At 39.1% G+C, this 16,885-nt stretch overlaps 1 protein-coding gene across 6 annotated transcripts in view; it reads right to left on the reverse strand.

Annotated features, from left to right (window-relative positions):
* Positions 1 to 16,885, reverse strand: part of lama2 (laminin, alpha 2) — a 522,186-nt gene that overhangs the window by 30,770 nt on the left and 474,531 nt on the right. For 5 of the 6 annotated variants that reach the window (XM_061886159.1, XM_061886158.1, XM_061886155.1 and 2 more), the window contains 4 exons: positions 13,955 to 14,106; positions 6,704 to 6,880; positions 2,333 to 2,525; positions 930 to 998 (listed from right to left, as the gene is read on the reverse strand). In XM_061886159.1, the coding sequence (XP_061742143.1) occupies positions 930 to 998; positions 2,333 to 2,525; positions 6,704 to 6,880; positions 13,955 to 14,106 (591 nt within the window). The remainder of the gene's footprint in view (positions 1 to 929; positions 999 to 2,332; positions 2,526 to 6,703; positions 6,881 to 13,954; positions 14,107 to 16,885) is intronic. The other variant, XM_061886157.1, reaches the window with a different exon arrangement.

Below are 16,885 nucleotides of genomic sequence, written 5' to 3' on the forward strand. Positions count from 1 at the left end.
GAGAGTCCAGTCCATAGTGGATCTAACATAATAGTGTGAGAGTTCAGTCCGTAGTGGATCTAACATAATATTGTGAGAGTCCAGTCCATAGTGAATCCAACATAATAGTGAGAGTCCAGTCCATAGTGGATCTAACATAATATTGTGAGAGTCCAGTCCGTAGTGGATCTAACATAATAGTGTGAGAGTCCAGTCCATAGTGGGGCCAGCAGGTGGCGACACAGTGGTAAAAATGCCCCTGTCCCAACTTTTTTGCAATGTCTTGCTGCCATTAAATTCTAAGTTAATGATTATTTGCAACAAAAAAAGACGTTTCTCAGTCCGAACGTTAAATATCTTGTCTTTGCAATCCACTCACTTGAATGTAAGTTGAAAATAATTTGCAAATCATTGTCCCACATTTATAAACCTTCCTGGATGAAATTCCGACAATCAATTTGCATTTGTGCACACATATTTTTTTTTTTTAAGGTAATTCTAATTATGCAAACACATCATCACCTGTGATTATTCATGATCAATGCAAATTCCAAAATGTGCTTATTATAATACAAAATTAATTAAGTTGACAGCCCTAAAAATTATATTTTATCACTCATTTTGCACAGCGCTTGACCAGTGCTGCCTTTCAGGGAAAGAAGCATGCACACTACAAATACATATTGTGATTAATCTGTAATTAATGTGACTAATCACACGTTTTTAAAGAATAGGGGCCTCAATGGAAAATATTTTTAAAGCTTTCTATTAGAGTCCAGTAGAAAGCTTAAGAATTAAGGCTTAACGCTTCGGTCACACACAGGATTCTCACAGGAATTAGGCAAAAATACAACTTTACCGACTGTGCCAAATCTTAAAATTGTAATATTATGGATTAAAGTTGAAGTTTGGCTTTGTTTCTTTTGTGTGGGAGGTGGGAGAGGATATACCGTGTCAGCAGTAGGCGGGGCTGCAGCAGCAGTGGGTGTGGCAGCAGGTACAGCAGGGGGCGTGGCCTCCTGTCAGTCATTAGGAAGTGGGGAGGAGGAGATAAAAGCGAGAGTTGAAGAAGCACATCAGAATCAGCAGCAGCCAAAGCGAAGCTGGTTATCGTGCAATGCAGTTCAAGCCTCAAATTAAATGTTCGATTCTTTCTTATAATGATAAAATATATACACATACCGTATTTCCTTGAATATGCGCCTGCCTTGAATTACTGCCGGGTCAAACTCGCTTCCCAAAATAATTAGCGCATGCTTAGTAATCCAGCCTGGTCAAACTGGTGACATCACGAGTGACACTTCCTCTGTCATAATTTTCAAAATGGAGGAGGCTGATTTCAATACCGGTAATTTGAAATCGCATAAAGGGAAGAAGATTAAGAGTTATTCAGTAGGATTTAAGGTCCAAGCTTACATCACACTCAAATTTTTACTGCATGCCTTTGGTAAGTGCAGGAGTGAGAAGAGGTTTTAAATTAATTAGCGCCCCGGGGGCAATTCAAGGAAATACGGTAGCTAGAATGGTAACCATATCATGCTGGCAAAATCACAACAAAAAATAAATCCACTACTTTTATTTGTATACCTTTAAAATTAGCTAAAATGTTAAAAGTTAACATGAGATGTTAACTAGCAGCATGCTTGCAAGATCGTGCCAAGTAAAAAATTTGATTCAGTACTAAGTTGTACCTATTAGACTTGGTAAGTGCCGGAGTGAGATGAGGTTTTAAAATAATTAGCGCATGCTTACTTTTAGCGCATGCCTTTGGTAAGCGCAGGAGTGAGAAGAGGTTTTAAATTAATTAGCGCCCCGGCGGCAATTCAAGGAAATACTGTATTTAATATTAAATAGAAATATGTGTTTTAGTTTTCAGTACTAAAACCGTCCAGTGTTTACAAGGCAACACAACTGTCTCTTAATCTGCAAGCTTGGTGTCTACATTTCCTTCTTGTGGAGTCTGGTTTGGCTTCTGCAGGCCCATAAAGCATAGCGCTGGCATGCACAGTTAGCTTGCACATCACCATGACTTCACACCCGCACGGCAGGTTGCCAGAGATGGAGTTTAGTGACTCAAGGCTAAAGGGACAATAAAGAACAGTTAATGGGCTGCACGAGCGCGGCGTGATGGAGCGCTAAGCTAACACGGCAAGGCCGAGGCGGCATTACATCTCGCTGAAACTGGGCGTGTGAGGGCGAGAAGCACATATGGTCACGTTTGTGGCGTGGGATTTTTTTTTTTTAACCAGGTAAGTGACACAATGGTGGACCAGCCAGGACGAGAGATAGCGGGGATCCCAGGAGCAAAAACATATTTCGTTCTTTCACTGAACATGAATGAGGATCTACTCACGGCAGGAAGTCCAGGAGGTGACGGAGCGGGCCCAGCAGTCGTTGCAGGGCGTTCCTGTTTGGACGACTCGCCTTCCTTCTCCGACGTCTCAGCCTCGTCTGGCGGATAAGGCTGAAGAAGGGACGGGGCCAAGTTGGGACATTGGCCGATTTCAGCATTGTCGAAAGACAGGGCCCGGGAGAAGTCTGAGAGGCTGAGCGAGATAAGCAGTGAGGTTTTAGTATAATTTGAAATATATAAACAGACACATTTTAGTGAGATATTATAAAGAAGACTTATAGTTTGAGACAAACACAATGTACCACACACTAAGTGCCTCCACTTTTACGGTGTCTTCTTTGTTGTCCCGGTAGTTTTTAGCACTTCCACAGTTAGTCTACCGACGAATATAAGTTAGAACTGTATGCTTCTTTTTTATTAGAAACGGCAACAGCAGAAGGGAAGTCCTGTGGGGAGTGCTCAGAGAGTATGGGGTACCGGACTGTCTTATTGTGGCAGTCCGCTCCCTGTATGATCAGTGCCAGAGCTTGGTCCGCATTGCTGGCAGTAAGTCGGACACGTTTCCAGTGACGGTTGGACTCCGCCAAAGCTGTCCTTTGTCACCGATTCTGTTCATAACTTTTATGGACAGAATTTCTAGGCGCAGTCAAGGCGTTGAGGGGTTCCGGTTTGGTGGCCACGGGATTAGGTCTCTGCTTTTTGCAGATGATGTGGTCCTGATGGCTTCATCTGACCGGGATCTTCAACTCTCACTGGATCGGTTCGCAGCCGAGTGTGAAGCAACCGGAATGAGAATCAGCACCTCCAAGTCCAAGTCCATGGTTCTCGCCCGGAAAAGGGTGGAGTGCCATCTCCAGGTTGGGGAGGAGACCCTGCCCCAAGTGGAGGAGTTCAAGTACCTAGGAGTCTTGTTCACGAGTGGGGGAAGAGTGGATCGTGAGATCGACAGGCGGATCGGTGCGGCGTCTTCAGTAATGCGGACGTTGTACCGATCCGTTGTGGTGAAGAAGGAGCTGAGCCGGAAGGCAAAGCTCTCAATTTACCGGTCGATCTACGTTCCCATCCTCACCTATGGTCATGAGCTTTGGGTCATGACCGAAAGGATAAGATCACGGGTACAAGCGGCCGAAATGAGTTTCCTCCGCCGGGTGGCGGGGCTCTCCCTTAGAGATAGGGTGAGAAGCTCTGCCATCCGGGAGGAGCTCAAAGTAAAGCCGCTGCTCCTCCACATCGAGAGGAGCCAGATGAGGTGGTTCGGGCATCTGGTCAGGATGCCACCCGAACGCCTCCCTAGAGAGGTGTTTAGGGCACGTCCAGCTGGTTGGAGGCCACGGGGAAGACCCAGGACACGTTGGGAAGACTATGTCTCCCGGCTGGCCTGGGAACGCCTCGGGATCCCCCGGGAAGAGCTAGACGAAGTGGCTGGAGATAGGGAAGTCTGGGCTTCCCTGCTTAGGCTGCTGCCCCCGCGACCCGACCTCGGATAAGCGGAAGATGATGGATGGATGGGCAACAGCAGAGGATGAATGCCCCACAACAGGAAAATAGCGAAAAAGAAGGAGTTTATCGACTACATCGTCTGACTACAATGGCGCACGAGTACACATTTTTGGGGACTTATGCGGATCCTAAATACACATCAGGAGGAACCAATAGGTAAGAAAAGTTAGTTTTGTACAATATTGCAGACCAAAACGCCAGATAATACGCGCCATTTTGGGGTCCTTATACACACACACCATAATAATACCCGTATGTTGAAGTGTGACTGCAGTAGCCATAACGTTGCGCATTCCATCAAGCGGTGTGGCTTCGTAGCTTACCAAATTGTACTAAAACATTTTACCAGATTTTTGCGTGGAGTGTGTAATGTTCTATAATCTCATTGAAACATCAAAGTTTTGGTCTTGCGTGCTTACGGGTACTTGCTTGTGTCATTTATTGAACAGGCGTCATTCTGCAGTCCACGAGTATCTCTTGTGTATGACTGCCATCTACTGGTCACACTTATCATTACACAATTTATAAATTACACACAATTTTAATATTCATAATACTCTAAAAAGTCTCAATGTAATCCAACGTTGCTATGCTAATATATTATATATTAAATCTATTAAGTACTTAATAGCAATTTGTTCATATTTATGTTGTAATCAATTGAAATCAAATTACACATACAGTAGATTTGTATCTGTAATAAGTGTGCCTTCGATGGATCACGTTAAAGTTTTTAATACTATCAACATGGGACTGGACAAATTGTGTCATGCAAAATTTTTCAAACAGTCAAATGGACACAAATACTGTTTTACAAATGATTGTATATGTCTAGTTACTTTAGGCCCATAGCCCAATGCCAAGTCAAAACGTTTGGACACCACTGCCCTTTAGTGTTAATAATGTTTTTTTTTATGAAAACTGTAAATAAGACTTATTAAATTGGGATGATTACAGAAAAATATATATTTTTCGTCAACCTTATGGACCAAAGAGAAATCCATGAAATATTGTTGAAAATTTAGACAAACGTGCTGATGAATAGATAGGTAACAACATACACAAAAGTGGACAATTAGTTATATATACAGTACCAGTGTATAAAATACAAAAAAATACAAAAAAATACAATAAAAAAAAAAAAGATATATATATATATATATACATATATATATATATATATACAGTTATGGGTTTCACGGTGGCAGAGGGGTTAGTGCGTCTGCCTCACAATACGAAGGTCCTGCAGTCCTGGGTTCAAATCCAGGCTTGGGATCTTTCTGTGTGGAGTTTGCATGTTCTCCCCGTGAATGCGTGGGTTCCCTCCGGGTACTCCGGCTTCCTCCCACTTCCAAAGACATGCACCTGGGGATAGGTTGATTGGCAACACTAAATGGGCCCTAGTGTGTGAATGTGAGTGTGAATGTTGTCTGTCTATCTGTGTTGGCCCTGCGATGAGGTGGCGACTTGTCCAGGGTGTACCCTGCCTTCCGCCCGATTGTAGCTGAGATAGGCGCCAGCGGCCCCCGCGACCCCGAAAGGGATTAAGCGGTAGAAAATGGATGGATGGATATACAGTTATGGGTTTCCAAAGTTCAGCTACTTTTTTTAACAACCCGTAGCATATACTAAAGATCCATCCATTTTCTACCGCTTATTCCCTTTCAGGGTCGCGGGGGGCGCTGGCGCCTATCTCAGTTACAATCGGGCGGAAGGCGGGGTACACCCTGGACAAGTCGCCGCCTCATCGCAGGATGAACAACACAGATAGATAACATTCACACTCACATTCACACACTAGGGCCAATTTAGTGTTGCCAATCAACCTATCCCCAGGTGCATGTCTTTGGAAGTGGGAGGAAGCCGGAGTACCCGGAGGGAACCCACGCATTCATGGGGAGAACAAGCAAACTCCACACAGAAAGATCCTCAGCCTGGAATTGAACCCAGGACTGCAGGACCTTCGTATTGTGAGGCAGACGCACTAACCCCTCTGCCACCGTGAAGCCCGTACTAAAGATACTATTTAAAAAAATATATATATAAAAAGTGGATTTAAAGAGCAAACTGGTGTAATGCAATTGCAAACAATTGAAATGTTTGACAGTAAGAAAATAAAGCTGAGGTAAAGGATGTTTTTTCTTCTGTAAATAAAATCCGTATATTATGGGTTTTGAAAATGAAAAGTATCAAAATGATTTTTCAGTGGAAAACGTTTAGACACCCCTGCTGTAAACAAACATGATCATCTTCCTGCAAGTATTTGCAGCTTTGGCACGTGCTCACAACACTATTTATGCACCATAAAAAAAAGCAGTTCCCATTCATGTCGAATATATCTGCAAAATGAATACATATATTATTCCGCAAAGGATAACACCCATTACATCTACATGGGTGCTTGATTGCAATACATAAAATACATGGACAAATACTCCTGAGGACGGGTGGAGGAACAGCGAAGACGTCACGATGCCAGGCGTCGGGTTAATAGGGGTGAAGTGAGGTGAGAGATGGACAATCAGGCACAATGAAAGTCATGAATATGTTTATGCTGTCCGACAGCTCCATTATATTACTGCAGCACGGGCGCAAAGAGACGGTGGCTTTATCGGCGTCATCGTGACGAAGGCCGCCCCGCGGGAGTTGGACGCGGCAAAGGCCGAGGCGAAATTCTTAGGATCAATCATGAAGCAAAGCGATGCCATCAACTGGGCCTCAATAAACATTAATGAACATCAGAATGAAAATAAAGAGCTGACAATGTGCTTTTTGCACAGATGTGAATTTCCGAAATAGTAGTAAAAGTCAGATTTTTGTCCTTTTTGAAGTCGCACACATTTATGCTAGTAAAAAAATGCCACAACTTACACAGTGTTGACCATCAGGTTCCATATGCATCCCTGGAACGGGACATTGACCCTGTTGGACGTCTGCTCCACCTCAGCTGGAATGCCACCCAAGAACAGACGATGCAAGCTGATTGGCTGGTCGCTGGGAAGCGCCGCCTCCCTCTTCGCCTCCTCATCCACCTGAACTGCGAAAGATCTGATCCAGGTGACAAAAACAAATAATTAAAGTGAAAAGAAAGTCAGGTAAAGGGGAACATTCACGTCAGTCTCCACTAGGGTTGCAAAAGTATGGGGATTTTTCACAATTGGAAAATTTGCGTTGGATTAAAAAAAACAAAACCAAAAAACAACAACGAATAATTAACGAAAACATGTCTCTTAAATGGTGGTTTAAAAGAACATTTCATTAACAAACTTTGTTAAAACAACCTGATTTACAAATTGGTAAAGGTGTCCCGTAACAAGTTTTTTTTACTCCCGATACAGATACTGATCTGATAAATATATTCACAAATAATACATCCATCCATCCATTTTCTACCGCTTATTCCCTTTTGGGTGGCGGGGGGCACTGGAGCCTATCTCAGCTACAATCAGGCAGAAGGCGGAGTACACCCTGGACAAGTCGCCACCTCATCGCAGGGCCAACACAGATAGACAGACAACATTCACACTCACATTCACACACTAGGGACTATTTTTTTTAGTGTTGCCAATCAACCTTTCCCCAGGTGCATGTATTTGATCCCGAGCCTGGGATTGAACCCAGGACTACTCAGGACCTTCGTATTGTGAGGCAGACGCACTAACCCCTCTTCCACCGTGCCGCCCACAAATAATACATACTTTCATTATTTTGTCGTGTAGACCGTTAGAATCAAATCACACAAACAGATAGGTATGAAAAACACTAACTTATTTGGTGGAATGGACTTAGGCCGGCTTTAAATTAAAGTGGAGTGGTATTTTTTGGGGGGAGAAACCCAGTGGCCACAATAATTAATTAGGTCAAGCACATTACGCAGTAAATTGAATGATGCGGACACGTTTGTTACCGGATTCTCTCCAGTGCGCTTCTGCCTTGGAGACTTTGTACGTGTAAGTAATATGCAACTATAATTATTTGACACAGGTTTATATCAGATTGCAATATTTTTCAGTTTAGGACACTTATTACACATGTTTACCTTGTTTGCTATTGTGTGCTTAGCTGTTGTGTATCTGCTAGCTCCTCCGTGTTTATTTTTTGTAAATGACTTGACTAAAATAAAATAAAGGAGCAACCTTGTGTGTTTATGAGCACATTTCGATGTTAAATGGCTTTTCAGCTTTTCACAACTGACGGTTTGTCTAGGACTTTATATCGGTCAATTTAGACGAAAGCCAATACTTGTTTTTTTTTGCAATATCAGATCGAGATACCCCTAAAAATGTGGTTAAATATCTTACCTGCACTGTGCACGGGATTATGTTTGATTTTATCTCGGTCTTGACCATTTATTGACAAGGTGTATGTGTGTCTAATGTGTAGCCTACCTATGCAGTGTGTGTTCAATATGCAACTAAACAAAAGTTAAAAGGTCACCATTACATATGACCACAAACAGTCACCTATGTTGTCATTGAAAAACTAAACTACAATTTAAAGATAGAGTGGAACTACAAACAGCACAAATTACATACAAAGCAAAAAAACTACTCACTGCCGTAACATTCAAATAGTTTTCACTTAGCAAGAAGAGGGTTATAATTTAAGAGGTTAAATTCAATCTCAAAATACGGAATACACGTACAACATGAAGACGCTTTTGAGTTTCTATGTGTGGCGCTAAACCATTATTTATTTATTGCATTATTTACCACTCCTGTGCTTCTATATGTATGGTGTGGTTGCGCCATCTTGTTGTCTCCCGGTTGATTCTTGTGAAGAGAAAGTAAAAATGAGTGCTGTAGAAAGTAAAGAAATTGTGGATAAAAGAGGAAGTCACCTCAACAGCTTTTTTATTTAAAAAAAACAAACCGATTAATTATAAGGCTCCAGCACCCCTGCGACCCCAAATGGTACAAGCGGTAGAAAACGAATGGATGGATAATTAATAAATTATGGAAGGTGCTCGTCTGCACCAAGGCTAATGTTACCAAACCACGTTACCTGCGCTCACCATTTAAAACATGCCATAACTTCAGGCACTAACCATGCAGAGAAAACCACAACTTTTTCCTGCGCTTTGGACCCTGCGGCTAATAAAACGGTGCGGCTAATTTATGGAAAAAAAAAAAATTCTTCTAAAATTCAGTGGGTGCAGCTTGTATACCGCCAAGTTTTATAGTCCAGAATATAGTTCTCTTACATTTTCCATATTTTCGCACCTTCATTTTAACAGGGTAATTATTAAGTTCAATGTGATTTTAGAATGTTGTTTACATTGACTGCTTCCCATGCTTGTGTTGACATGTGTTTTTCTTTCTGCCTCGATAGCTTAGGGCAGTGGTTCTCAACATTTTTTCAGTGATGTACCCCCTGTGATTATTTTTTTAATTCAAGTACCCCCTAATGAGAGCAAAGCATTTTTGGTTGGGAAAAAAAGAGATAAAGAAGTAAAATACAGCACTATGTCATCAGTTTCTGATTTATTAAATTGTATAACAGTGCAAAATATTGCTCATTTGTAGTGGTCTCTTTTTTAACTATTTGGAAAAAAAGATATAAAAATAACAAAAAACTTGTTGAAAAATAAACAAGTGATTCAATTATAAATAAAGATTTGTATACATAAAAGTAATCATCAACTTAAAGTGCCCTCTTTGGGGATTGTAATAGAGATCCATCTGGATTCAAGGAACTTAATTCTAAACATTTCTCCACAACAAAATAAATCTTTAACATCAATATTTATGGAACATTTCCACAAAAAAATCTAGCTGTCAACACTGAATATTGCATTGTTGCATTTCTTTTCGAAGTTTATGAACTTACATTCATATTTTGTTGAAGTATTATTCAATAAATATCTTTATAAAGGATTTTTGAATTGTTGCTATTTTTAGAATATTTTTAGAAAATCTCACGTACCCCCTTGGCATACCTTCAAGTACCCCCAGGGGTACGCGTACCGCCATTTGAGAACCACTGGCTTAGGGGATTAATAATCATTGGAAGGTTACTTTTTAAAGGAATGTGTTTACATTCAGTATATTTTTATCCTGGTCCCTATTTTTCAATAGGTCATAGAAAAATCAATAGTAATCGATATTGACCTATACAACGCAATTATATCATGATAATGTTTTCAGCCATATTGCCCAGCCCCAACACACGTCTGTTTGTGCTAAAAAAAAATGTGTTATACGTCGGATAAAGATGATCAATATCTCAAAACAGGACCAGTAAATTAAATACTGTATCGACAATAATGACAAGATAGTTGGGTCAAAAATGTATGAAAAAGATGGAGTAAATCATTCAATCAATTAATCAATCAATGTTTATTTATATAGCCCTAAATCACAAGTGTCTCAAAGGGCTGAATGCTTTTTTCCCACTTCTTTTTGGGTATAAAAAAATCTAATAGATATGTATCGTTTTCATTTGTTTAAGTGTTTTCATTGTAAAGTATTTGCTTCTACATCTGTACTTAACTGTATTGCTATATATTTTTTTTCTTTTTATTATGTTTTGTTTTTAAATTGTCTAAAATAAACTACTACTATGACTATACTATTTGTGTTTGTCCATCTATTGCATTAGTAAAGTGGTGGTTCATCGAGTATGAAAAAGGTGTGAACATATATTCTCGTCTGAGGCTCTTTATCCAGATTCTCACCACAATGTAATGGATTTTTCAACAAAGATTGGTGAAAATGGTGTTTTGTAGTTTTAGTGCACCACTGCAAACTGCAGTTATCTTTCCATTTACAGTGTCCAAACAACACAACAAAACAAAAGGTTCATTAAATAAAGGAAATTCGTGGTGGTTAAGCCTTGGCCGTTACAAATTTTTGCTGGACGATATATTGACCTACAAACTATTGCCGATAAACAGTAATAACCACTGATGTGATGATACAGTGCATAATAATAATGCAAGTATACTCTTTCATGTGTAATATTTTAACAACTGGAATTTAAACATTTAAATATCCATGTTAATCAAAACAAATAAGAATAATATATACTCTGTCTGAGAGCAATTGAATAACAATCACAACCATCCATTTTCTACCGCTTGTCCTTCTCGGGGTCGCGGGGGGTGCTGGAGCCTATCCCAGCTGCATTCGGGCAGAAGGCAGAGTACACCCTGGAGAAGTCGCCATAGCTCGGTTGGTAGAGTGGCCGTGCCAGCAACTTGAGGGTTGCTGGTTCGATTCCCGCTTCTGCCATTCTAGTCACTGCCGTTATGTCCTTGGGCAAGGCACTTTACCCACCTGCTCCCAGTGCCACCCACACTAGTTTAAATGTAACTTAGATATTGGGTTTCACTATGTAAAGCGCTTTGAGTCACTAGAGAAAAGCGCTATATAAACATAATTCACTTCACTCATCACAGGGCCAACACAGATAGACAGACAACATTCACACTGAGGGCCAATTTACTGTTGCCAGTCAACTTATCCCCAGGTGCATGTTTTTGGAGGTGGGAGGAAGCCTGGAGCACCCGGAGGGAACCCACGTGGTCACAGGGAGAACATGCAAACTCCACAAAAAAAGAACGCCCCGGACCTTTGTATTGTGAGGCACATGCACTAACCCCTTTGTCTACCGTGCTGCCCAAATCACAACCAACAGCAAGAAAATAGGTTCTGTCTTTGTCTAGGAGGAGTTGAAAGACCCTTAATTATACACAACCAAAACTATTCATTAACTGCCTAAATAAAGTTAATGTGATCAAAAAGTACTTATACACAAATAAACAAATAGTATTTTATTAATAACTAAAATAATTTCACACAATATACTTTTTTGGCAAAGGAAACACTAAATATTATTCTGGCTTCATTTGAGACTTGATATTTATATATATTTTTTTATATTAGCCATATTACCACCGTCTGTTTAAACGCGATGCTGCTGAGTTTATCAATCACTTTGTGCAAAAACAGCACAGCCTTTATGTTTAATATGAATACTATATCTTAGTAGTTTCAACTGTCATGTCTTTATTAGGGCTGTGAATCTTTGGGCACCACACGATTCGATTCTTGGGGGTAACAATTCGATTCAGAAATGATTCTCGATTCAAAATCTATACTTTTTGATAACATTGGGTGCCAGTTCTGTGACTAATGACATTACTCCATAAAGTAGACAAACAGCTCCGACACATTTTTATATTACTTAAAAAAAAACTGGTTTTATTTAATAAAATTCTACCCAAACATGTAATAAAGTCAAAAACAAATAAGGCAACAAGAGAAGTATCCAACATTTCTCTTATCTGAAGTAAATCTGTACATATGATTTGCATGAGTGTCTGAACAGGACAAATAAAAAATAATAATAAAATAAAACAAAATAAATAAATTTTTGAATCATTATGAATTGTTACAAATAATGGCGATTGATTCGAAAATAAAAAAATGTTTTGACACCGAGTATTCATACAAATTTAGATTGGGTATGGCGTTTCTAAATGGGGAAAGACGTTAATGTCTCTGGTTTTCATGATGGCATTTACGCTACCTTAGTTGAGTTGATTTTGAATTTATTTGGAACATGCAAGCATACAACATGATACATCACAATTTTCAGTTTCTCTTTTCAACATGTTCGAAAAGGAGTAGGAAGAAGCAGAGTTTGTTTAATCCTACCCCTTTTCTTTTACATAACAGTTGCTAAAACTTTTGTTCACTTCCTGTTCTCAATGTCTTCACAATATGCGTAATTAAATAAAAATACAAAAATAAATAATTGTTGGAGTTTCATTCCATACGATGATATAAGTAAGATTATTTTGAGAATGAAAGAATGAATGGGTGAATAAATTTAGAATGTTTATCATGATTCTTCTTTTTTGTACTTTGTAAACACTTGAAGTTTGAAGAGTTTCTTGACTTGAAGTGGATCATATTAGTACATTGATTGATTGCTTTGCTTAATCCATTCCATTGTTTAATTCCACATACTGATATACTGAAGGTTTTAAGTGTTGTACGTGCGTACAAATGTTTTAAGTTACATTTTTCTCTAAGATTATATTTCTCCTCTTTTGTTGAGAAGAATTGTATGTTGTTGGGTAGCAGGTTGTAGTTTGCTTTGTGTATAATTTTAGCTGTATGCAATTCCACTATGTCGTGGAATTTCAGTATCTTTGATTCAATAAATAAAGGGTTTGTATGTTCTCTATATCCAACATTATCTTTTTTGTAACACTGTTAGTGAATGAAGTGTACTTTTGTAATTATTTCCCCATATTTCTACACAGTAACTCAGATATGGTACCACTAGTGAGCAGTAGAGAATATGAAGTGATTTTTGGTCTAGAACATACTTGGCTTTATTCATTATTGACGTGTTTCTTGCTAATTTATGTTGTATATTTTTTACATGAGATTTTCAGTTCAATTTATCATCAATCATTATACCTAGAAATTTGGTTTCATTTACTCTTTCAATTTCTATTCCGTCTATTTGTATTTGTGTTTGACTTTATCTTCTACTGTTACCAAATGGCATTATTTTAGTTTTACTGAGATTCAATGATGGTCTGTTCTTGTCAAACCATTTTTTTTATTTGTTAATTTCTTCTGTTATTATTTGTATTATCTTCTGAGTGTTCTCTCCTGAACAAAACGCTGTTGTATCATCCGCAAATAATACTAACTTTAAATCTTTTGTTACTTTACAAATGTCATTTATATAGATATTGAATAATTTAGGTCCTAGTATTGTACACCACAGGATATATTTAGCATTGTAGAAGTGTGTTTGCCTAGTGAGTTGATCCTATCTCTATCAACATGTAGCTATTAATCATCGTTTTTAGATCATTTTCATTTAATACTTTAATACTAACCGTCTGGAGTTTTACAGCGGTTATTATTATAATCGTTTATGTGCATGTTGCACAAACGCCCCGCAGCTGCTGAAACCGATTCAAACACTAACAACGCATACACATGGCGATTATCGAGGCAATCTGGCAAAGTTGTCAAGTTCATTTCCGTTAATCGTGCGATTAATTGACTTATCCAAAACCCGCCCGGGTGTCGCCAAAGGCTTTTTCCCCAGAACAACCTGAGTAAGACCCGCTTCACCTCCTCACTCACTGACCTTCCGGGTAATCTCTCGATGCGCAGCGAGTGTTCTCTGCCGTCACTCAGGATGCCTTGCTCGGGCCGCCTAATGACACGACGCACACTGTGGCTGCCTGTAAACACCAGAACCTCCAGGGAGCCTTTGTTCAGCATCACCGACAGGTAGGGCTGTGGGGGGAGTGGAGGGGGAAATAAAAGGTTGATTAAACCAAGATTGTGCGCATGCAACACTCTCAGAGGATCGTGATGGAGATGAAATGGAGAAATTTCACCAACAGGTACGGGAGAAGGACTTTGATCTTGACCTCTTAACCACAAATTAAGGAGACAATCTGTATGAGATTGCTGTGTGAAAAGGTCTGAGTGGAGAAGATGTTTCACTCAATCTAATCAACTGAAAGCATTGGGGGAAAAAGCAGGATAAATAGAGAATGTATATCTTTGGACAGGGTTTTGTAGTATATTCTTAAAAACAAAAATAGTAATGCTTTGATAAGGGACTTTAATTAAGTAGGATATTTGCACTATGTTTTCAAAAATCAACATACAGTATTTGTAGAAGATCTTAGACCAGTTTTTTTGCAGAAGGACATTTTCCAGTTTAAAATTAAAACCTGCTGTATACTTGTTTCAAGTAAAGTGTAATAACTAGGAATGTCCCAATCAACATTTTTGGCCTTGACATCTAAAACTTTGAAAGTCGATTATAGAACAGAAACTGTTTTAAAGTAAAGACAAACATTTTTTTTTATAAAGCGTATCTTAATAAATTCAGAATGTTCTAGTATTGTTGTAAATAAGATTATGTATTAAATATGTGGTGCCGAATGCTACACACGCTACAAAATTAACTAGAGAAAAGCAAAAATTACTTTTGGCTTCAATACAAATCATTTAGTTTTCGTACTTAACGTCGACACTTATCCCCTCAGTTTGTAAACAAAAACCTCATTTTTTTTTTAATAATAACAACAAGAAAAAGGAAAATATCGATCTAATAACTTTAATATTATTTATGTACTGATACTACACTGTGTGGAGTTTGCATGTTCTCCCCGTGAATGCGTGGGTTCCCTCCGGGTACTCCGGCTTCCTCCCACTTCCAAAGACATGCACCTGGGGATAGGTTGATTGGCAACACTAAATTGGCCCTAGTGTGTGAATGTGAGTGTGAATGTTGTCTGTCTATCTGTGTCGGCCCTGCGATGAGGTGGCGACTTGTTCAGGGTGTACCCCGCCTTCCGCCCGATTGTAGCTGAGATAGGCGCCAGCGCCCCCCGCGACCCCGAAAGGGAATAAGCGGTAGGAAATGGATGGATGGATGGATGATACTACACTAGGTATCGAGAGTATAGACATCTGGATCATTCAACCTTACTTGACTTTCTTCTGTCGTCCTGCTCAGTGTTTGTGTGTGCGTGTCCTATTGGTGGGGTGCACAAAATGTTTTATTTTTATCTGAATATTGCAATTCTAATTCCTCCAGATTCTATTTTTTTTTTAATCTATAAACATTTTTTTAAATAAATAAAAAGGAGCATTTTTAACCTCTATCCTGTTTTGAAAAGGTTTCATTATAATTATTATACCAAATAATACATTGCAAGAATCGGTTTGAATTAAGAATCGTGTTGAATCGAGAATGGATTCTGAATCAAATTGTCACCTGAGGAATCAGATCGAATCTTTGGGTGCCCAAAGATTCTCACCCCTAGCATGTTCAGCCATTCCTTTTCCTGTAGTGATAATGATATTTGGAAGAAAGTAAAAATTTTTTCTGCAATGGTGGGAGACTTTGTATCTTAGAAAGGGCTTTACACTGTGTATAGTAGGGATGTGCGGCTTGATACGGAAATATCGATACCGGATCTTTTTCGCTCTAATATAGACTCTCAAATACAAATATCGATACATTAGTTAATGGGGTCCAAACTTTTTCTATCAAGGGCCGCATACTGAAATGTCTGAGTATGCGGGGGCCATATTGATTATTTTTTATTTAAAACAAAATGCTAAAAACAAATATTGCGTCAGCTTTGCATTGTAAGCGACTAACACAATAATATTAGTTCGAAAAATTTGAGCTATTTCTCATAAACTACAGATTTTTTTGCACTTTTTTCTTTAAATAAATAAATAAATGGGTTGTACTTGTATAGCGCTTTTCTACCTTCAAGGTACTCAAAGCGCTTTGACACTACTTCCACATTTACCCATTCACACACACATTCACACACTGATGGAGGGAGCTGCCATGCAAGGCGCTAACCAGCACCCATCAGGAGCAAGGGTGAAGTGTCTTGCTCAGGACACAACGGACATGACGAGGTTGGTACTAGGTGGGATTTGAACCAGGGACCCTCGGGTTGCGCACGGCCACTCTCCCACATTTACATTTTTATTCCTGTTTTCTACCCTGGAAGAACAGAAAATAATAATAATGATACAATTGTGTAACTGCATAACCTTGTGTGTCAGAAATTCTGCCTGTACAAAAATATCAATGTTCAGTTACACATTTAAGTGTTTATCATGTTTGTTGTAATTTTTTAAAACGTTAGTATTATTTTATTCTTTAATCAATTTTTTTTTAAATATATATTTATTTCATTGCATCCGGTCTCCCCTAGGAGGGGTGGGGGATTCCCATAATCTGCGGTCCTCTCCAAGGTTTTTTTATAGTCATTCACATGACATCCCACTGGGTTGTGAGTTTTTCCTTGCCCTTATGTGGGATCTGAACCGAGGATGTCGTTGTGGCTTGTGCAGCCCTTTGAGACACTTGTGATTTAGGGCTATGTACTGTAAATAAATAAACATTCATTCATTCATATTTTGAGAGCTTCTAATATTTTAGATCAGGCTTGCCTGAAATTTGTGATTCTGTCCCTTTTTATTCTTTTATTATTATTAGCTTGGCTATCCTGTTATTGACACCATTGCATCA

This window comes from Nerophis ophidion, linkage group LG24 (genome assembly GCF_033978795.1).
Source record: "Nerophis ophidion isolate RoL-2023_Sa linkage group LG24, RoL_Noph_v1.0, whole genome shotgun sequence".
In the NCBI taxonomy this organism is placed as follows: Eukaryota; Metazoa; Chordata; class Actinopteri; order Syngnathiformes; family Syngnathidae; genus Nerophis; species Nerophis ophidion.